The 24,071-nt window shown below is 37.7% G+C and overlaps 1 protein-coding gene across 4 annotated transcripts in view; it reads right to left on the bottom strand.

Moving 5' to 3' along the window:
• LOC125276110 (E3 ubiquitin-protein ligase TRIM39-like) overlaps positions 1–24,071 on the bottom strand; it is a 39,565-nt gene that overhangs the window by 622 nt on the left and 14,872 nt on the right. Inside the window, exons 1-8 of one of the 4 annotated variants that reach the window (XM_048203581.1) lie at positions 18,188–18,425; positions 17,349–17,441; positions 16,687–16,947; positions 16,358–16,650; positions 16,149–16,244; positions 6,897–7,130; positions 6,667–6,805; positions 136–162 (exon numbers count right to left, since the gene is read on the bottom strand). In XM_048203581.1, the coding sequence (XP_048059538.1) occupies positions 136–162; positions 6,667–6,805; positions 6,897–7,130; positions 16,149–16,244; positions 16,358–16,650; positions 16,687–16,947; positions 17,349–17,421 (1,123 nt within the window). In that variant the 5' untranslated portion in view covers positions 17,422–17,441; positions 18,188–18,425. Of the gene's footprint in view, positions 1–135; positions 163–6,666; positions 6,806–6,896; positions 7,131–16,148; positions 16,245–16,357; positions 16,948–17,348; positions 17,442–18,187; positions 18,426–24,071 lie in introns of those variants that run through there. The other 3 variants (XM_048203578.1, XM_048203583.1, XM_048203579.1) reach the window with 3 other exon arrangements.

Below are 24,071 nucleotides of genomic sequence, written 5' to 3' on the forward strand. Positions count from 1 at the left end.
GTATGAATCACAACTTAATACAGATATTCTGTGATGATGTTGTAATATTTAATCAGTGTTTAATCATCCTGTAGGTCAGTCATGAATCTGTGAGTATATGAATGTAATCTAGTGTAGTTCAGACACACACTGTACCTTCATACTGCTGCATCCTCTTCAGATCTGTAGAGACACATGACAATAAAACATCATCAGATCTTTGACATGTTTATGTGTGGAATTATAGACAAGATTTAAGATTATATTTAAAGCACTGAGTACAATATCATGTTTTATCTGATCAATGTGTGTGTCTCTGCTAATATTTAGAGAATGTTGTGGAAATTTTAATTTTTCATATGATTTTACCTGTATTTGTATGAAATATAATGCTTATGGAACATGGTATGATGTTGGCTTAAGGGGTAATGTTTAACATAGTGTTAACATAGATGTTAGAAATAGAAAGAGCAAGATATGGTATGGGAACATTCAAGATGTATGTTAAAAAAACATGTCTGTGCTAACAATGTGTGAAAAGTTACAGCCGCTAAGAGATGTTCCTAATATGGTAAAAGGACAGAGGCTTCAGCCTTGGAGGTTAGAGTAAAAAAAGTGAGGGGAAGCTTTCGTTCTTTGTCTCTCAGCTACTCTGCAGCTACTTGTGTTTCTGTTGACTGTTTGACCTTTCTTGCAAGAAATAAAACCTTTAAAGACAATTGGACGTGTTTATCTCTTATGCAGTAGAGTCGGGTTGATTTTTTGCCACAACAAGAATCAAACAGAAACCCCTATTGCTTTGAGTTTGAGCTCTTAATATTTCTTAATATTATTTGTATCTAATGTTTTCGAGTGGATTATTGTTATGGTAATTTAGCAAATACAATTCTATAAACATTAAACTTATACATTTAATATTAAAGCTCAACACTCCAAAGCTGTTTGAGCAACAGTTCTGAAATTCACTAAGGTTGATTAATGTTTTTTGTTTCACTATATTGTTTGTAAGAGGCTTTTCAGTTGCATATGAACAAATTTCATGTGGTTGATTAATGTTTTTTATTTCACTAGTGCTTGTAAGAGGCTTTTCGATAATTATGGCCTATACAGACCTTCATATCTTAAACCCTTGATGTCTTTCAGTTTGATTTGATTTACTTCTGCTAAACTGATTTTTATCTAAAACATATTCACAAAACTTATGTGAGACAGCTGAAAAGACTAACAGTTTATGTTTCTTTCTGTAGTTTCTCATCTAAATGTGTTTGCAGATATGCTAAGGGTCTTATCTAGCGAAACGGTCATTAAAAAAAAAAAAGTTTAAGTTTTATAAGCACAGATGCTAGCCTTGCGCTTTTCTCCGATGCGCGTTTGTGACGTCACATAATACGCAATTACGTTGAAAAGGTCACGGTTGACGTAGGCGGAAGTATCGAGTCAGTGTTTTTACAAATGTGCGGGGCGATTCCGGCAAGATGGCAGCGTGAATAGTCAAAAGTTTCGAGCTCTCAGCACCAAACTTTTAACAGGAAAGTAATAGACGTAACTGTCAGCAAACTTCATAAGCGTTTTGGTTTATAAGATAGTTTTTACTTAAAGCATGCCCAAATCTGCACAAAAAAGTCAGTGACTCCGGAAAAAGTGATTCACATGTGCCTGCTAATAACGATCATAGCTACGAAAGTGGTTTGATTCAAGACAAACATATGACGGAAGATGAAGACGATTTTCCGCCATACCCTGTAACTCCGTCTAAACCTCCACTTGCGAAAAAGCCAACATTCACCAACGTGAAAACAGGGAATTCTAATCCCGATGAAATAATCTCGACGCTCGCTAACCTTATCAATACAAGAAGTGATGCTCTAGAATCGATGGTCCAAACCGCCTGCGCAGAAATAAAAGAGTTGAAGAGCAAAATGCTTTACATGGAAAAACGGATCGACAGGGGTGAACAGACAACCAGGCTGTGCATGAGTCGGGTGACGGATTTAGAGCGGTACGGTAGGCGTTGGAACTTGCGGCTATATGGATTATCAGAGGCGATAAAAGAGAACGTGCGAGAAGAAGTTATCCGTGTGTGCCATGAGCTGCTTCCACATGAAACGACGAAACTACCAGATGCTATAGATGTCGCTCACCGACTGGGTACCAAGCGCGCTAACGAATCGAGGCCCTGTGCAACAATCATTCGCTTCACAGCCAGGAGATTCAGAGATGCCGTTTGGAAGGCGGCTAAGAGCAGCGAGTTTCTTCGGAACCAAGGCATGCAATTTAAAGAGGATCTGACGAAGGAGGACAGAGACAGGAGACTAAAGTTATGGCCTCTGATCAAAAAAGCCTGTGATGATGGAAAATCTGCTTACTTTGTCGGAGGTCGCGGATTCATTGAAGGCACTGAGGTGACAGGGTGAGAGGAGCAGACAAGGGCTGATTTCGATATTTTCTCAAGATTCTCAAAACGTTAATTTCTATATTTCCATTGCTGCTATAAACTCCAATAACTACGGTTATGTTTACACTCAAGCTCGAGTCGCAACTTCGGTTTGAAAGGGTGTGACCTGCCCTTTGGAATGTTTCACAGTGTTTAAATGCTGTTTATTTAGTTTTTTCATAGCGTTGTCGCGAGTCATGCTCTCGCTGATATCTGATGCAAGGAAAGTTTGAGTTGGAGCGCGCACATGTATCTGATCGAGAGCAGAGCCATTTGTGCTCGCGCGCATCACTTGGATGCGCTCTCGACATTTGCCATTAAAATATCGCCATAGAAACGACCTTAAATAAACATATAACGGCTCTGGGGCAAACGTTCTAAAATAAGGGTCGCCTTAAAAAAAACTCACTCTGGCGGTCAGTTAGAATATTTTAAACTCACGCTTGAAAGGTGTGTGTATCCTGGGTGTTTTAATATTAGAAAGCCTAAAAGAAAATTTTTGTCAGGACAGAGCTTGGCAAACTACGTCACTGCTCATTGCATTCTGGGTAGTCGCCGCCATGTTTTAGGTCACGCTCAGGAGCGTACAATGACAACAAATACAAATCACCAGATGAGAAAAAGACTATTTACGTTAATTTTTTTTGAGAGCTGCATGCACTTGCTTAGAATAAATGGACTAATATTTGAATCTCTTGTGTTGATTCGATCGCCCAGTCGTGTGGCCAGGACATGATATACACACACATAGAAATCACACTGACGCCTTCTATCGGACCACACACAGGACCAAAGTGATTTCTCTATTGCAGTTTTTAATAACTAAACGGCACCGATATATCTGCCAGATAAAATAATAAACACAATAGATTGATCTCAGCCAGCATATGATATAAATGATGATAGCCCTGATTTCTTCATGTTAAGCATTAAGGGATAACATAAGAGCACGACCCTCTGTAATGCAGCTCTGAAATTAATTATATTGTGGAGTTGCTACACCAAGTAAGTTTTACTGGACCTAAATAGAATAAATACATAATTTCTTACCGAGACAAGCTGAACAATGAATCAGAGGTATTGCTTTATGAACACGGAGAGTGATCGCAATGACACAAATGACAGTTCTAAACGTGTTTACCTACATTATTAATGGTGTGAGCACTTACATATTCAAGTGGATCAGAAGTTATTAATCTGTAATAAATACAAATGACAAAGCCACATTTTGTTCAAGTTTATTTTCATTGAGTTTCACTTTCACCATTGTGTCGTTTCTAAGCTGGAAGGCAGAAAATGAGTAACGCATAATGTGAAAATGTGGCTTAATTTACTAAAACAGTGTTATTAACAAACTAAATTTAGTATGCTTTATTAGTTTGGTGTTTACTATGTACAGAAAAGCAGATAAGCCCAGAATATGAACGCAACACATTTAACACGTACGCATTTTCCTCCCATAAAGAAAACGCTTAATGGACAGTGACTTAACGTGTAATAAGACGCATTTTGTTCATATTCTGGGCTCATCTGCTTTGCTGTACATAGTTTCTATGGGAGGAAAGCGTTTAACATGAAATTAAACGCGTTGTGTTCAAATTCTGGGCTATTAGTATGATGTTTACTTACATTACGCCATATTAAGCGTTTTAGAATGTCCCGAAAATGGGACAAAATGGCGCTTCATTTCACATCCGTTTTCCACGCTGGTCAGTATATGCAGATAGTTCATAACACAGCCAGCGTTCGCCATTCTAATATGTTTTTAACTGTATAATATAAATTTTAACATCTTCCTCCACTACTTCCCAGTCTCTACTGTACTGACGGTGATCTAAAGTCCCAGAATGCAATGCGTCGCTGACGTCACGTTCCCAGACTCTATACACAATCCTGAGCGAATGAAACTGTGGTTGCTACGCCTACGTCAACCGTGACCTTTTCAACGTAATTGCGTATTACGTGACGTCACGAACGCGCATCGGAGAAAAGAGCAAATCCAGCATTTGTGCTTATAAAACTTTTTAAAAAATTGTTTAAATGACTGATCGTTTCGCTAGATAAGACCCTTATTCATCGTCTGGTATCGTCTGGTGTCGTTTAAAGCCCTTTGAAGCTGCACTGCCATTTGGACCTTCAACCGTTTGGTGCCCATTGAAATGAATGATATGGAGAAAAATCCTAGTTCTAGGATGTTTACATCAAAAACCTTAATTTCTTTTCGACTGAAGAAAGAAAGACATGGACATCTTGGATGACATAGGGGTGAGTAAATTATCAGCAAAAGTTTATTTAAAAGTGAACTAATCCTTTAAAACATTTAATCGTGATTAATCGCATGATTTTTCTGGGATTAATCTCATGAGCTAAATTCAGCCATGGTACGGCAGCAAAGTTCCTTGATTATTACGCCGGAATGAGAATATAGTTCCTAGCCATATCAATCTTATCGGCCCCAACTTTTCATTTTCAGTCGGTCTTAGTACATGATGTAACTACTAGGGGTGTGACGAGACTAAACTGTGACGAGATTTCTCGTTGAGGCGAAAAGTAGTCTCCTGGTGTCAGAATGTTAGGATGATTAAGAAACGTTTACATTACGGCTCCACTGTCGTTTTGCTTTGCATTAAAATAAAAAAACATTTAATTCAGTTGGATTACGGTCGCCGCCGCTCCATATTTACAGAGTTACGCGCGATCGCTGAAAGTGAAAGTAAACGCGAGCGCGCATTCAAACGCGTTTTCAATACCCCGCATTTTGAAAACGGTTCCCTGATGAATGCTAATATCTCTCAATATGAAAGCTATTTTAGGCTGGGCAGTGTAGTTGTAACCATCTCTTAGCTCTGTATCAAATAAAAATTTGGTCTTATTTGCACTTTGAATATTGAGTGCGATTATGGTTGAATTTATTGTAAAGTGTTACCATAAAAATTAATAACAGTTTTCTCTTAATCTTATTAAGCACAAACAATAAGGTTTCATTTGTTAACATTAGTTAATGCACTGTGAACTATCATGAACTAACAATGAATGACTATTTTTATCAACTAACTTAAACAAAGATTAATAAATACTGTAGCAAATATATTGCTCATTGTTAATTGATGTTGGTTAATACATTAATGTTAATAAATGAGACCTTATTGTAAAGTGTTACCATTTTTATTCATAGGCTACTGTTTTTATTTCTATGATCAGTTTGTGGAAAGGAGTTCAGTTAGGAGGTCAAAAGTTGTAGAAGCTCATAAATCATGTACAGTAAGGTCTGAAGAGACTGAAATCATACAGAAGAGAAGTCAGTTTGTTAGTGGCAAAACCTTTTACAGTACTTGAGTATTGTTGTCTTTTACTGCATATGATAATTCATACTCAGAAAGTAGAACTGAAATGACATTCATTACAAAATGATTAGTTACAACATTTCAAATACACCTGCAGACTATTTTTTCTAGTCACGTATTTCGCCATCTTGTCTCGTCTCGTGAACTCAATCTCGAGTCTCGTCTCGTCTCGTGAGATACCCGTCTTGTCACACCCCTAGTAACTACAGAAGAGTCAAGTTTTAAATAGGAAAAAAATATTTAAACTCTATGGTCATTTTTAAGCGAGATGCTAACGGTCTAATCAGATTCAATGAACTATGCTAAGCTATGCTAAACGTGGTACCGAAAACGGTAAAACAGTTTAACTCTAGGGGAGTTGGAAAATGAGCCTGTTTTCAAAAAAAGTGGAGTGTTCCTTTAACATGTTAAATAAGTGAGGTATTTAATCTCACTTTATTAAACGATGTATTTTCTGCTGACCTTCGATGATCAATTTCAACCATAATAATAAGCAAAATTATTTTGGATAAACATCACATTTCTGTTTCATTTTTTTGTTGTTTTTATTGCTGAAGTAAGAGTCTTGAATTTTCTTCTCCTGCGTCTGCTGCACAGCTGAAAGGTTAGTTTGAGCTGCGCCCTCTACTGTACAGGTGTGAATTTACATTTCCTTCAGCCTGAGGCTTATTTCACTTTTGATGTAAAAAAGCCTTTACATTTGTCAAAAATATAACTTTTTTTTGTTATTAAAAACAAACATGTAACACAAAAGTAACTTAATTCCGTAAAAATTAAGTAATGCAATTAGTTATTTTTTAGGGACTAACGCTATATTGCAATATTTTAAAAAGTAATTTTCCCCAACACTGCTGATATTTAAAGATAATAAATATATGTATCTATATAGTGTATTTGATATTATCATACCAGTTAGTGTGAGTTTCTCCTGTACAGTGTCCTGCAGTTGAGTCAGAGCTCTCCTCAGAGTCTCCAGACTCTCATCAGTCTTCACACTGATCTCAGACCAGTTCCTGGTGTTTCTAGAGCTGCACAGGGATGAGTAAATCTACAGCAGGAGAGAGGAGAAATCCTTCAGCATGGGGAGTGTTATGGTGTCATATACTGCATTATCATTGATCAGAGAGATGTTGACTGACCTGTAGGAGGTGGAGGTGATCTTCAGTGTGTGAGAGCTGCTCCAGCTCAGTGTTTCTCATCTTTAGCTCAGTGATCTCCTGCTCCAGCTCTTCAATGAGCACTTCCTCCTGTTTCTCTGCTGCTTTCTGCTGCTCCTCCATCATCTCCAGCAGTTCAGTCTGACATCTCTCAATGGAGCGGATGAGATCAGTGAGGAGCTCGACACGGGCTGCTTTCTCCTCCTCTGTGTTTCTCTGCTCAACCAGGACAATCAACACATTATTAGTGGTGTTTGATAAGAATGAGTGTTACTATTGATCATACTTCAGTGTTTTTAGGCGGTTTTCAAAATCCTTCAACTGAAGAATTAAACTTCATCCTTCTTCATTATCAATCAATCAATCAATCAATCAAACTTTATTTATAAAGGACTTTAAAACAACCAAAGTTGACCAAAGTGCTGTACAGAAAAATATATAAAACATAAAATACTCAACTCATACAAGACATAAAAACAAAACAAATTAAGAAACAAATGTCAAAATCAAGTGTCAAAGGCCAAAGAGAAAAGGTGGGTTTTAAGAAGTGACTTAAAAGAAGACAATGAAGAGGCCTGTCTAATGGGCAGTGGCAGATCATTCCACAGTTTAGGAGCTGCTACAGCAAAGGCACGGTCCCCTCTGAGATTCCGTCTTGTTTTGGGCACATTCAGGAGCAGTTGATCAGCTGACCTGAGAGAACGGGTGGGTGTATAAGGGTGTAGCAGCTCAGAAACGTAGGGTGGAGCAAGACCATTTAGAGATTTAAAAACAAATAAGAGAATTTTAAAATGGATCCTAAAATTTATGGGCAGCCAGTGAAGTGAGGCTAAAATAGAGGAAATGTGCTCGTATTTGTGCGTTCCCGTTAACATAAGTGCTGCAGCATTTTGAACCATCTGCAGACGAGCAACAGAAGACCCACTAACCCCCACATACAGTGCATTACAGTAATCCAGCCGAGTGGTAACAAAGGCGTGGATTACTGTCTCAAAGTGTTGCCTCGAAAAAAATGGCTTTACTTTGGCCAGCTGCCTCAGTTGAAAAAAGCTTGATTTAATGACTGCCCTGATCTGACTGTCAAGCTTGAGGTCAGCGTCGATTTTAACCCCTAGGTTAGTGATTGTTTGTTTGTTGTACTGGGCCAAGGCCCCCAAATCAACAGAAGGGGTCCCAATGGTGCCACCAAAAACCATCACCTCTGTCTTTTTTACATTAAAACTTAAAAAATAAGAGACATCCAGGCCTGTATATCAGCAAGACACTCGAGTAATGGTCCGACAGTGTCGTTCTTTTTAAAAGGCACATAAATCTGGCTATCATCTGCGTAAAAGTGGAAAGACATGCCATGCTTCCTGATTATTGAATCTAGTGGGAGCAAATACAAAGAGAAGAGAAGTGGGCCTAAAACTGAGCCCTGTGGGACCCCACAAGAGAGAGGAGCAGAGGAGGACTCAGAGTCACCACAACTGACACTGAAAATCCGACCGTCCAGGTAGGACTTAAACCATTCAAGTGCTATGCCCTTGATGCCCACCCACTGCTCCAAACGTGAAATCAGGATTTCACGGTCCACAGTGTCAAATGCAGCAGTTAAATCAAGAAGCACAAGAATAACACAATCACCAGAGTCAGTACACTGTTAGCAATTTCTGTAAATTACACAGTATTTTACTGTAATATGAACTGTATTTTACTGTAAAACAGTTATACAGTATGTTACTGTATTTAAAAGTTGCATTATGGGAAATGTCCCATTGGCATCAATAAAATACAGTATTTTTCATTTACTGTAAACTGAAATACAGTAAAAACAAATGAGCGTGAAAACTGACCAATCACAGAGAGGCTTATTTTTCCGCTTGGAGAAAGAAGAAAAGGAAGACACTGATGCAAGAACCAGGCAGCAGCAAAGGTGTGTACAAATATTCCTGCTTTTTATTAAAATAATTTGTATTTTTGGTTTAACTAAAAGTGTACATATATGAGTCCATCTTGCCGGGTGTTAAAAATTAACACTGAAGCAGTGTTAAAGTTAATGGGATAATTGATTGATGATTGAGTGATGATTGACAATTAGTGGTGACACCTGATGATAATAAGCAGAATCACTGAAGGAAAGAGAGAAAAAAGGTGTTAATTAATGGAATGTTTCATTTCAAGTCACCATGAAAGAGGTCAGCGTTTGCTTTAGTCGGGCTCTTGACTCTTTACCTTTTATTATTAATTGTTCTCTGATCGCTCCAACTTTGTGTTTGTAAAGTACGGAAGCCCTGAACCGCATGGTGAAAAAAAAAAAAAAAAAACTTGGTAGGGAGGAAAAAAAAAATCGAAAAGTTATCTCGTTATTTCAACATAATAAGTCGTTATAACGACATAATATCGCGTTATTTCAAGATATTAAGTCGTTATAACGACATAATATCTCGTTATTTCAACATAATAAGTCGTTATAACGACATAATATCTCGTTATTTCAACATAATAAGTCGTTATAACGACATAATATCTCGTTATTTCAAGATATTAAGTCGTTATAACGACATAATATCTCGTTATTTCAACATAATAAGTCGTTATAACGACATAATATCTCGTTATTTCAACATAATAAGTCGTTATAACGACATAATATCTCGTTATTTCAAGATATTAAGTCGTTATAACGACATAATATCTCGTTATAACGACATAATATCTCGTTATTTCAACATAATAAGTCGTTATAACGACATAAGTCGTTATTTCAACATAATAACTCTTTATTATCTATCAAGTATGATAAAGGACGTTCCCGTGATAACGTCCCCAGTGGCGCAATGCTAAAATATTGGACTGCCAGTCTACCTTTTACTGCGATCGCCGCGGTTCGAATCCGCCTTTTGCCGAGTTCGTTCTTCTCTAGTTTCACTTCACATATCAAAAAAGGCATTTATTTTCAATAGAAATTAAAGCAATGTTATAAAAGTGCAAATAACCTGCCTAACGAGTGTTTAATAAAATTCAAAGTATTTATTGGGCAGGATTAGCAGCATGTTCGATATTACCCACTAGAGGGCAGAATAAGACAGGGAATCAATTAAACAGCGCAATAGTTATGTTGAACTACTGTTACAATTTGGTGCTCCAAAATCCCAGAGGTTTATCATGGGAATTTGCGTTCATCCCAGGCTAACCTTTATTGAGGTTAAATTTATTAGACCATAAATTTATTAGACATCCTATTTATACTAAATGACAATAGCAGCATTTTCACGATATGCTATTTATACTAGGTGAAAATAGCGATATATTCTATTGACACCATGTAAAAGTAGCCTATCAGTTCTTTGCAAGAAGTGTAAATAGTATTTAGATGCTGTAGGCTGGTATTGGCAGATACTATTTGTACCTCAGTATTTTTGTACAGGATGCAATAATATCATATAGAGTGATTATATTTATTAAAATTATTAAATGGATGCTGCATTATTGGGAGAATAAAACCCCTCCACTTTCCACCAACCCTACTCAATGAACACTTTTAATATTATTAAACACTTGTTCACATTTTATTTCCACTTTTTGAACATTATTTTCATTTTATTGAAAATGTATATGATGAGAAAATAGGAGTGAGCTCTTTTATTGGGTGAGCTCTGCAAAATGCTGATTCGACCCTGCAGCGATCGCTGTAAAAGCCAAAATCTGAAACCCTACATGCTATTGTTACGCCACTGAATACATCGAATTACAACTGTCCCTTTTTAAACTTCAGTGGCCCAACCAGACATTGGAGCTATACTGTAAAGAGTGTTTGTCAACAAGGGACGCTATTTGCACTTACTGTAAATAGACACTCCGTGTCCTATTATTTCAATATATTAGCACCTATTTTGATTTTTATATCTTTAGAAAATATTACAAAGCAGTTTGTTTGCAAGCCCAGAATAATAATTAAAAAAAAACGTAAAAAACGTTTTTTGGCCCCTGGACTAGTGCATCTCTATGTTTTATTATAGTTCAAATCAGATTGGACACCGGGCTGTAAGTTTGACACCCCTGACATTTGCACTGTAAATTGTTTTATTTACTATGGTCTAATAAATTTAACCTCAATAAAGGTTAGCCTGGGATGAACGCAAATTCCCATGATAAACCTCTGGGATTTTGGAGCACCAAATTGTAACAGTAGTTCAACATAACTATTGCGCTGTTTAATTGATTCCCTGTCTTATTCTGCCCTCTAGTGGGTAATATCGAACATGCTGCTAACCCTGCCCAATAAATACTTTGAATTTTATTAAACACTCGTTAGGCAGGTTATTTGCACTTTTATAACATTGCATTAATTTCTATTGAAAATAAATGCCTTTTTTGATATGTGAAGTGAAACTAGAGAAGAACGAACTCGGCAAAAGGCGGATTCGAACCGCGGCGATCGCAGTAAAAGCTAGACTGGCGGTCCAATATTTTAACATTGCACCACTGGGAACGTTATCGCAGGTATGTCCTTTATCATACTTGATAGATAATAAAGAGTTATTATGTTGAAATAACGACTTATTATGTCGTTATAACGACTTATTATGTTGAAATAACGAGATATTATGTCGTTATAACGAGATATTATGTCGTTATAACGACTTAATATCTTGAAATAACGAGATATTATGTCGTTATAACGACTTATTATGTTGAAATAACGAGATATTATGTCGTTATAACGACTTATTATGTTGAAATAACGAGATATTATGTCGTTATAACGACTTAATATCTTGAAATAACGAGATATTATGTCGTTATAACGACTTATTATGTTGAAATAACGAGATATTATGTCGTTATAACGACTTATTATGTTGAAATGAGATAACTTTTCGATTTTTTTTTTTTCCTCCCTACCAAGTTTTTTTTTTTTTTTTTTCACCATGCGGTTCAGGGCTTCCGTAGTAAAGCACATTTGTTATGGTCAAAGAAAATATGATCTGGTCACAATATGTTTGGTGATGATATTGTCATCATGCGATGGCCTGATGTCGTTTAGTGTCGAAATCTCTGACCATATGCTTGATGTGTAGCTTTAGTATTAATGATTGTAGTCCTGTGATTTTACAGCTTGAGATCCAACAGTAGTAGAAGCTTTTAAGCTTTTTTTTTTTAAGAAAAATACATTACACACTGAAGCTTCAGTGTTTAAACACACACAGACATCAAGAGTCAGCATATGATTCTCGAGAACGGTGACGATAAATAAATACAAAATACTGACAAACAGATCAACTCTGAACATCACAAAACAAGCTACTGTCACAACAAAACAACAGAAAAATAAAGCAAACATGAACAATCTACGAAAATTACAGGACAATTCAGCTGCATAATTTATTCATACAGCAATGCATGATGGGAGCCATGGATGAGTTTTGATTGGTGGCTCCCATCATGCACTGCAACATGAAGCAATTTGTTTGATTGTCACCATTGTTGAGGGTCATATGCTGATTCTTGATGTCTGTGTGTGTTTAAAAAGCCCCTTCAGATTATAAAAGCTCTGCTGGATCTCAAGCGGTAACCGAGATGTACTGTAAAGACATATTATAAAATCTATGTAACCGGGTAATACTGGATGTTACCAACGAATCTGGCCATTTCACAATGAGAATGTCATCACCAAAACACAACCATTATGACTGTGCTTCCCACAGCATTGTAAACCTAAATTGATCAATTTTGGCTTACAGTACTTTTAGGAAACACAGTCTAGTTTTTCTGACCATAACAAATGTGCTTTACAAACACAAAGTTGGAGCAGTCAGAGATAAATTAATGTTAATAAATAGAGTCAAGAGCCCAACTAAAGGAAATGCTTTTCACCATCATGGTGACTTCAAACTAAACTTTCATTAAAACATTAACATCTAAACATCTGTTCATTCTCAGTAAGAACTTTTGTTGATGTATGACAGAAATTAAATCAAACTGGTTAATAATAAGTGCAATAATGTTTAATGGCTGGAAGTCAGTTGTAGATGTTGTGTCTCTCTCTTTTTCTCTTGTTGTTCAGTGATTCTGCTTATTAACATCAGGTGTCTCCACTAATTGTCAATCACCACTCAATCATCAATCAATTATCTCATTAACTTTAACGCCGCTTCAGTGTATGAGAGCAAACACATTCCACTGCGGAGAGTTATTTTAAATTTGTAAGTTTTTAAGATTGTTCTTATGACTGAATTTGTTCATTAATTGTTTTAAAATGCTGTAATGTTAAACGTTTATGTATAAATGTTACTGCAGGCTTGGGAATATCAGATTTTGTGAAGAAAACTGAAAGTTCAATCTGCAAGAATATTAAAATGTTATTTCAAGTATTACAATTGAACAATTAAAAACAAAATTATAAACGTTATACAGTTGTCATTGTCTTTTTATTATTTACTGAGACCTGTTAAAATGCAGTAATTTACAATTTGTACAGCTTTATAGTAAATAGAAACAGTGGACAATGAATTACTGGAAATTTTACAGTGTAAAGTTATATGTTTTTGATTGTATTAAAATATATTTCTAGAGAAAAGACCTTAAAATTATTGTATTTTTTACAGCAAAAAAATACTATACTGTAAATATGTTTACAGCAAGTTAAATGGTACTGTAAATACTGTATTAATACAGTATTTTTACTGTAAGTTCAGTTTACAGTAAGTTACTGGCAAACTGCTGCCAGTAAGTTACTGTAATTTCTACAGGAAGTTTTTTACAGTGTACCACTTTTTGAAAGGGTCGATATTGTCCCGACCACGTTTTGAAACCTCTCGCGGCACGGATATGTAATACAAAAGAAACAGCTATCAATTTGAGTTAATAATAGGCGATCTGGCGCTAGAATGTGTTGTTTTTGAAATCATGTTGAGTGCTCGTTGTCGCTGCTATCAGAGGCGCTACAGTGTTCTCTTGGCGCTTGTGCACACTGAGCCGTGTTCACACGGACAAGCGCTTCAATCTATCGCTCTGTTGCAGAGACTCTCTATTTTTTAGGTTGAAATCACAAAACAAAATAGCTACACATAAACGTTTCCCTGCTCTTGATATACAATCACTGATGAACATTTAAAAAAAAAAATCATTCATGATTGGGTTAGAACCCAGAACCTCTTGCCTGCTAAACAAAAATGCTGTCACAAGGCTATCAGGACAACAAGGTATTAACAGTGGATCCTCGTATTTATTAACTAATGTACATACTCTCGGTACTAATGGCATATTGTATTATAGCAGATGTGAGGAAAATACTATCATATTAATTTACGCCACTGCAAACAGCATCCCCAGCTTCACTTATTACTAACCAGATTGACTTGATTTATGTTAGACATCAACAAAGGTTGTTATTGAGAATTAGCAGAGGTTTTAACTCTGTTTCATTTGAAGTCACCATAATGGTGAATAGCTGTTCCATTAGTTGGGCTCTTCACTCTTAATGTTCACTTGTTTTTTCTGACTGCTGTGACAGTGTGTTTGTTAAACATATTTGCAGTAGAAATGAAAGCTAATCAAAATATCTTCAGGTGATGATGGCTGTCTGTTGATTGCTTTGTGGGCATCATGAAATGTACTTTCATTTGAATCTAACAACTGTGTTGTGCTATTGATTCATCTACATTATAAACTCTGTGCAGCAGGGGTGCCTGAAAAATACTGTAAAATAATGGAAAATAAGTGTCTTACTAAATGTTTTAAAATAACGGTTATTTTACATTATTTTCTGGCGCTCCTGCTGCCAGAAAAGTACCGTCTTTTCACTGGATTTTTTTACAGTTTATCTATGCTTTTTTTCTGACAGTATTTTTCTGTTTTTAAACGGACATTTTCTGGCGCCCCTGTGTACTGTAAATATGTTTACAGCAAGTTAAATGGTACTGTAAATATTAATACAGTATTTTTACTGTAAGTTCAATTTACAGTAAGTTACTGGCAACCTGCTGCCAGTAAGTTACTGTAATTTCTACAGGACATTTTTTACAGTGTAGCTAAAAATATATCATTAAAAACTTTTAAAAGAGCAGATTCTGTGCTGTGCCAAGTTTTAAAACCGGACTGGAACATTTCAAGAATATTATGGGCTTTCAAAATGGCCATTAATTGACTGCAGACTATCTTTTCAAGTATTTTTGAAAGAAAAGGTAGTTTGGAGAAGGGCTTAAAATTTGCAAGATCTACAGGATCCAGACCATGTTTTTTAATCAGAGGTTGCACTACTGCATGTTTAAAATTTTTAGGAACCACACCTGAGGACAGACTGCTATTAACAACTGCAAGAACATATGGCCCTACAATAGGAAAGACCTCTTTAAAAAGCCGAGGAGGAACAGCATCATGTGGAGAACCTGAGGGCTTCAAATGAACAACAGTCTCCTGTAACACAGACAAGGTGACAGGCTCAAACCTGTCAAAAACAGCAGAACAGAGGACAGGGATTGAGGGGTCATAAGCAGAAGGTGAAATAAGAGCTCTAGTGGAAGTGACCTTATCAATAAAAAAGTGCAGAAAGTTTTCACAAACAGCAGCGTTGGCATCAATACAGACAGTCTGCGGAGCATTAAGAACAGAATCAATAGTCTTAAACAAAACACGAGGCTTGTTACAGTTTGACATAATAATTCCAGATAAATACTGTCTTTTAGCATCTTTAACAATTGTCTGATAATGACGCCAGCAGTCCCTTAGCATTTGAAGTGATACATGCAGTCTGTCCTTTTTCCATTTGCGCTCAGCTCTACGGCACTCGCGTCTGACAGCACGGGCCGTGTCATTCAACCATGGCTCAGATTTAGTTTTAGGCTACCTAATTTTCAATGGAGCCACGGTATCTATGACAGTTTGACAGGTAGAGTGCAACCATGAGCTAAGCTCATCTGAATCATCACATATAGCCTCTGGTATAGCACAGTTCTGACTAAAAACGGACGAGAACTGAACAGCAGTTGAAGGGTTAATAATTACTTCATAAACTTCATTAAACTTCAAAATGCACAATATTCCTTTATATCCTTTATTCCTTTATAAAATATCTTTTTTTTTGTAATGTCACTCAGCCATCTCTCTTTCTACAGTCAAATCTCCCTCTTTCTCTCCTCCTCCATCATGAGTGGACACGCCCCCTACTGCTGACTGGTTATAAATTGAGTACCCCCCCCCCTCCTGAATCTATGTTTAGATCTTCATATAATTACATTATTTTAAACTCACTTTTCTGACTTCTGCTGAGTGTTTGACATCTTGAATCTTCTTGATTCTGTCCTGGATCATCTGCTGCACGTCTTTCTGTGTCTTCATCAGTTGAGTCTATAGACACAGAACAACACAATATATTTTCATAACTGATTCATTTATATTAAAGAGCATGTGATTCCTCATGATAAGAGCCCTTTAAAATCAGTTTTGTCAGTAACTTCTACCTTCTTCTCCTCAATCTCCTCTTCTATAGGAACAGTGTTGTGGTTCTTGTGGTCTTTCACAGCACATATCGTACACACACATGTCTGATCATCTCTACAGAACAGCTCCAGAGGTCTCTCATGTTTCTGACATATATAGTCCTCCAGATTCCTCACAGGATTGATCAGTTTGTGTTTCTTTAAGCCTGCCACTTTCAAATGACGTTCCAGGTGAGTTTCACAGTAAGAGCTCTGACACACCAGACACGACTTCAGGGCTTTCAGCTTTCTTTCCTCACAGATGTCACACAGAACTTCAGTTTTTTTCAGAATTTCAGGTTTTTTCAGAACTTCAGGTTTTTTCTCAGGACTTTTCTTTTTATAGTGATCTACAAGCTCTCTGAGTGTGGTATTAATCTTGAGATCAGGTCTGATCTTGAATGTTTCTTTACAATATGGACAGTTGCAGGTCTGGCTGTTGTCCCAGCACTTATTCAGACAGGTCTTGCAGAAGTTGTGTCCACATGGAGTGCTGACTGGATCAGTGAACACGTCCAGACATATCGAGCACTGAAGCTCCTCAGTCAGTGGACCACTGGAGGATGACATCGCTGGATAGAGAAATTATGAAGATAAATCACCTACTACTAGTCTAAAGTTTGGAGACTCTTGAAAAACACTGAATTCAAGTTTCTCATTATCTTAGAGACATTTTATTTGAAGGGCTTCTGTGCGAATTATTGAAATTATGATAAAGATCATGATTATTTTATAATTTATGATTCACCTCATGAAGTTGGTTGAATGTAAAGAGCAACTTTGAAGAAATCAAATATGATTTCTCTAATATATAAGAGATCATGTACAAGCTGGTCATTACTGCAAAATGAACCCAGACAAGCTGATCAGTACCCTAATGTGAAGTAGTACTGTTCATTTTAAATATCACCATATGAGAATAGTTTAAAGTCATTCATGCACTAATTCATTCTTTTCTGAGTTATTGACTTACTTGGAGGAAGAGATTCAACACTCCGTCTCCTGGTTTTTCTTGCTTTTGTTGATGTTGGTGAAGATTCTGCCATTGTTCTTTCACTCTTCAAGCCTTTTCAAGAAATAATAATAATAAAAAAACATATTGTATTTCACAATATAAATGATGACCAATAGACTGACTAAGTCCATTTGCTCCTTGTAATACTGTATTTGTTTCACACACAGTATTTGGTCACTCGGGTTTAAATGAAATCTTGCCTCAGAAGTCAGATTTGGGGTTACTTCATATTCTCTCATGACCATTTAATAAATATTTATATTAAAGTGTTAAAATCTCATTGATAGTGAGAGAAACACAATCACTCCTCATACAGTGAATGACTGAAAGTCACTGAACAATCTGAACTTTGACCTGCTGTTTAGATCAGAAACAACAAGTACAAAGTCATATACTTACCTATGAATAAATATATATCTCCACAAAATAAACATAAATATTGTTTGACCAATTGTATGTAAGTATAGTTTTAATGAATATAAATGTGATTTTCAGCTGCAGTTTAGCAGGTTTGTGTTCAGTCTGTCTGCAGCTCATTTTACTTCCTGTTTCTTTAGTCTTTATATAATGTGACAAAATGACAGAAACACCAAACTTTGCTTTACAACCAATCAAATGACATTTTAATACAATTTTGATATCATTTCAGTGCAGTAAACAACTAAAGTAGTTGAGTATTTGACATGCTTAAATCTGATTCAGTTCAACTCATTCCAGTTCAACATAAACTCTACTAAACCAGATAATTTCCATTAGAAACCTGTTCAGCTCAATCTCTCTTATATTTCTATCATTACCTGTGAGGATCAGATGTGTCCACAAGACTCTTTGAACGGCTCAAAAAATATTCTATTGTTTAAAGATGTTGATTGTTTCAGGCGTCCATATTGTTGTTGATCAAGGTTCACTTTCTCTGAACTCCAGTGATGTCAGAAGCTCCTCCTGTATTTACACATTTACATTTGTCTCTGTATTCAGTGTGTTGGTTCATGTGTGTCTGTTTGTATTGGGACTGATTTTTCTATCAGATTAATATCAGTGTTTGTAATATATAGCCTATACAAGTGGACCAAAGAAGAAATATTTGTATGAATTTCTAAATGTTTTTTGTGATCCACAGAAGAAAGTCACTCGGGTTCAGAATGACATGATGAGTAAATGACAGAATGCTGATCTTCCTTTTAAAACATCTTCAGTCTTTTCAAACATAAATGAGGTTGAATCCCTGTGTTTGTCAGAATGATTCCTCTGTTGATCTGTTGGGAGAAAATAGTTTGACATACTTGAACTGTTAGTATGTAGAAGCTCAAACTAATGTAATGACCTCAAAGAATCATTATTTAATTTGTTTCAAGTCTTTGTTTATTGAAGGTAATTTGCACAAATAATATCATGTAAAGGGGAAAATCATAGACTGTAAAAAAGGAAGGTGTGGAGTTCTGTCTTGGAGCAGGTGATTATGTGTTGGTGAGGAACCTGTCAGAAAGAGCCGGCCCAGGAAAACTGTGAGTGTACTGGGAAAAGCAGACGTATGTGGAGAAAGAAAGGAGAGGAGGGGATGATCCGGTGTATGTATGAGAACCATTGGATGGACCTGGAAACGAAAGAGTGTTTCAACAGAACCTTCTATTACCTTGTCCATACCTGGTCGATAAGCGGGGACAGCCAATGTTTGTCTGGAAAGAAAAGGATGTCAGAGGGACAGATCAAAACACGAAGCACAACCATGAAGAATACTCACCATGACAGAACAGACAGTTCCAGTGACGAGGAGTTTGACTTGTGGGTTCAACGCAGAACAGGAACAGATCTGTATCCACATGCAGCAGAATTCCACCCTAGAAGAGAGGAGAGAAACAGGAAACCTGAAAAGGAACCTGACATCGGAGAAATTGTTGATGAATCTGTAAACCCACCGGATCTGGATGAGCACCCAGAGGAGTCCGATGATGAGGAGCTTCAAGCAGGAGCTGGAGGAAGGATCCGTAAAGCCGAGCATGAAAAAGATGACTTGGCATCAGAAACTGTGAGGAGAACTTCTGGCAGAAACAGGTGAGCTAGGAATCACGTATGACACCCTGGGTGAGCCACACTTCAACCAGTGAACTGGAGTGTTTGTGGTGGAAACACTGATGTGGAGACCTGCTGTGTACGAGCCCAGCTGAGCATCCATCACTGAATCTGTGTCCTTCATACTGAGGAAGAGTAGGAGGAGTTGAAACAGTAATATTTTTGTTAAGTGAGTTATAAACTGTTAAGGGTATTGTAAAGCTACAGTCGTAATAATGCTATACAGCAGAATTATATTTTTGTCAGTTTAAGGTGTAGTTAGAAGGCTATATGAAACACTAAGAGATTAATTCAGTGCTGAAGTGACATTTAAAATGTGTCAGTACAGATAGATAGATAGATACTCAAATGTAATATATGTAATGCATTATACATATAATATAATAAATAGTCAAGAACAAACAAATAATGAACCATCTACTTCCCTGTACCAACTACAGGGTCCTCCTCTTGCGCTTTTCTCAACTCTGCATTAGCCAGCTGTTCCAGTTGACCCAGACCCAACGCTGTGGGACAAGAGAATGCCTCGGGTATACTCTAAGCTAAAACACCTAAGTGATCCACCAGTCTGGATGATGACTCTTTAGCATCTTCAGTAGGCATGGCTAACTGACTTACTCCTGACTTAGGTATTTCCATCCACTCAGCAAGCGGTGGATTCACAGGGGTAGCGAGACAACACATCCGTGTCGATGTTATGACTTCCTGGGTTGTATTGCAAGCTGAAGTTATAGGTAGCTAATGCAGCTAACCAACGATGACCTGTCACACTCAGCTTAGCACTTGACAACACATTGGTAAGTGGATTGTTGTCTGTTTTCATCACAAACTGGGCACCATACAGATAGTCGTGGAACTTGTCCACAACCGCCCATTTGAGCACTAAGAACTCCATCTGATGAATGGGGTAACGTTGCTCGGACACAGTTAGTTTCTGCTTGCATAGGCCACAGGCCTAAGTCCACCAGGATGCGCCTGATTCAGAACGGCACCCAGTCCACTCGTCAACATGCAGTACATAAGGTTTGTTGGTATCGGCGAAAAAAAGTACTGGGGCATGTGTGAGACAGTAAATGATTTTATGGAAAGCTGCAGTATAGGCGTCATCCCAACGCTCTCCAAATGGTTCAGATGCTTTGAGGTATTTCTTGCCGTCTATCGTCTTTTGGTTTTGCCCAAATGTTGGTGGGTAACCTTTGGTGATCCACAAAATCCCAGGACCGACCTCAATGACTTTAGGTCGGTGGGCATTTTCCAGCGTGTTACGGCTTCAATCTTCGCTGTGTCTGGTGATACGCCAGCAGCTGACACAGTGTGACCCACATAACAGACTTGTGATTGGCAAAACTGACACTTGTCAATCGAGACTTTCAAGCCACACTCACGCAGATGGTCTAGGACATTTAATAGCCTCTCTTCGTGTTCTTCAAGTGTGTGTCCAAACACGATGATGTCATCAAGGTAGACTATTACTTGGAGGAGGTGCATGTCACCAATGGCTTTCTCCATCAGCCACTGGAATGTGGCTGGAGCTCCAGTAATTCCTTAAGGTATCCGTTCAAACTGGAAGAAACCCAGGGGACAGATAAACGCTGTCTTCTCTTTATCTTCCTCTGCCATGGCTATTTGATAATATCCACTACAGAGGTCCAGTACAGAAAACCATTTACTACCAGCCAAACAGTCCAGGGCATCATCGATCCTGGGAGTGTAATGATCTGGGATGGTACACGCATTAAGAGTTCGGTAGTCAATGCACATCCTTATTGCCCCACTCTTCTTCCGTGCTATTACTATGGGCGATGTGTATGGACTCCTTAACTCTTTGATGATTCCAGCCACTAACAGGTCTTTGATGTGACGTTGTACATCCTCAATGTCCACAGACGCGATGCGTCTGGAGCGCTCTCTGAATCAGTCTTTCAGTCTGATGTGATGCTCAACTCCTTGAGCTAATTCCACATGCCACTCACTGGTAGAAAATACATCACTTCTGATACATATACATTGATACAAAATACATAACACATAGGTGCAGATGGGACTTAACTCTCATGAACAAATAAAATAAAGAAAGACCTAACTTGTAGGTTAAAACCACGTTTTTCACATGTGCATAACAATCTAACTTGATTTCTGTCAGGACCACTATCGTCAAATATGATTGATAATGCATAGAGTTTGTATTGGGGTATGGTTCTGTTCTGGGCAAGAACTCCCTGCGCATCCATGCAGCCTAGCATGGACAAAAGCAAGGAGAGCAGCAATAACCCCCCTTAGGGTAAACAGAACAGGACCAACATATGCAGATATCATTAAATGTCATAATTTAACATACACATATTTCAAGAATTAGTCTGATTCAGGGGAATAATAGGTCCAATCCTGACTGAAGAGAGGAGGAGCTGGGGATGGAGGAGGGTAATTTGCTCTTGAGAAATGCAATAGCTGCTGATAATACTGAGAAGCTTATATATGGATGCTGTGATAGGCGTCATATGCCTATAGGTAGACGTAAGTCACCTGGGAGTCAGCTGATGCGAGCTTGACTGATGTGACCTGCCAGAACTGACACTAACGCTAGATATATGCTCGTGTTTATTTATTTATTAGTTTATTTGACAGGGACAATACAGTCAGACATAGCTACAGAACAAAGTTTGCAGCCGATGTAATGCACATAGAGTTTGTAGCGAGTGCTAATTTTCAACTCCTGTCCCTGTATGGGCCTTTCTACAATAACACATAATAAAACAATATTCAATTCTTAAAAATACACAGTGTAATTTTACATATTCAAAACTCACTCATTCACGCTCAGACATTTGAGTTCTTAAAGGCATACATCCACTCGTTTTATATAGCAATATATAAAGCAGTATACTCATTCATATTAGCTCTGAGGAAGAACCAATAAAAATAAAATTAAATAGAATGAAATAAACTCATTACCTGTAGAATATTATTCTACTGGGTTACAGATAGATAGATAGATAGATTAGAAAAATTAGAAATATTAGATAGAATGGAAGCTTAAATGAGTCTCAGTGGTTTAGAAATAGTACAGCTAATGGAGTCTGATGAGCCTCTGTCAAAATTTGAATTGTCAGTTGGAGTTGGAACAGTCTTTGCTCATTTGAACATTCCATCAATGAAAGTCTATGGGATTTTTCCAAGTTTTGATCAGCATTTTTAGGAAAACCATAAGTCAGATCAGACTGAAAATATGAAGCTCGGTAACTCAGAACATTATGAAGGTCTAGTCTGAGTTTGGTGGTTGTAGCTTGAAAAGTCTAGGAGGAAGTAGCATTTAGAAATTTTAGTCTAAGAAGATGAATAATAAGCTTAAGTAGTAGATCAGTAAGTTGTTTTTTTCAAGCCAATTTAATGAATGCCGGGCCTGGATTTAGTTCAAATTTTCTGAAGAGACTGAGTCACTTTAAGATGAACAGATTAAGCTTTAATTCATATATAAACACTGACCAGTGAACACAAACAGAAGCTCAACCATACTTGTTTTTGACTCTTGAACAATTACCTCATTGGTCCTTGTGGAAGCTCAAACGTGCTGAGAACGTCTTGGGTTACAGATGTAACCCCTGTTCCCTGAGTAAGGGAACGAGACGCTATGTCAATGACGTGATGGGAACCCTCTGCATTATGTGTTCGTGAAGCACCTCTGTATCCAACCAATGAGGAAACGGGATGTCAGAGGCGGGTGACATCACGGACCAGGAAACTATAAAGCATACCCAGAACAAAGAACACTAGCTTCTGGAATATGTCTGAAGCAAGGCACTCCCAGGACGTAGCATCTCGTTCCCTTACTCAGGGAACAGGGGTTACATCTGTAACCCGAGACGTTCCCTTTCATGGGAACTATCGATGCTACGTCAATGACGTGATGGGAACGCTATCCTAACTAAGCCGTATCTTCAAGTACCTGGCTGCTATCTTGTAGAACCAGGGAACCTGGAGTAGTGTTTACGTCTAGATTGTAAAATCTGATGAATGTGTGCTGGGATGACCATCCAGCTGCATCACATATATCATTTAATGACACTCCTGATAATAATGCTTTAGACGCAGCCATACCTCTTGTGGAATGAGCATGGATAGCTAAGGGACTTGGCTGTCCCGAAGCTTTGTAAGCAAGTGAGATGGCCTCGACCACCCACTTGCTCATCCTCTGCTTAGATGCTGGGCCCCCTTTTTTAGGGGACCCATAACATACAAACAGCTGGTCTGTTTTCTGCCACAGGGCACCTCTGTGGACATAAGCATCCAAAGCCCTCACAGGGCAGAGCAGATAACATTTCTCCTGATCCGCATTTTCAAATGGAGGAGGACAAAAAGCCTGAAGTACAATGGGACCCGGGACACTTGTGTGGACCTTCGGCACATAGCCAGGTCTAGTATGCAGGAAAGCCTTGACCATACCAGGCACAAATTCCAAACATGAGGGAGCAACCGAAAGTGCTTGCAGATCTCCTATCCTTTTCAGGGATGAAATCGCCAGTAGAAATACTGTTTTTAGTGTAAGAAACTTCTCTGATACTTCTTCTAGTGGTTCGAAGGGAGCCTCAGCTAACCCTTGTAACACTATGGCTA

This window comes from Megalobrama amblycephala, linkage group LG9, assembly GCF_018812025.1.
Source record: "Megalobrama amblycephala isolate DHTTF-2021 linkage group LG9, ASM1881202v1, whole genome shotgun sequence".
NCBI classification, from domain to species: Eukaryota; Metazoa; Chordata; class Actinopteri; order Cypriniformes; family Xenocyprididae; genus Megalobrama; species Megalobrama amblycephala.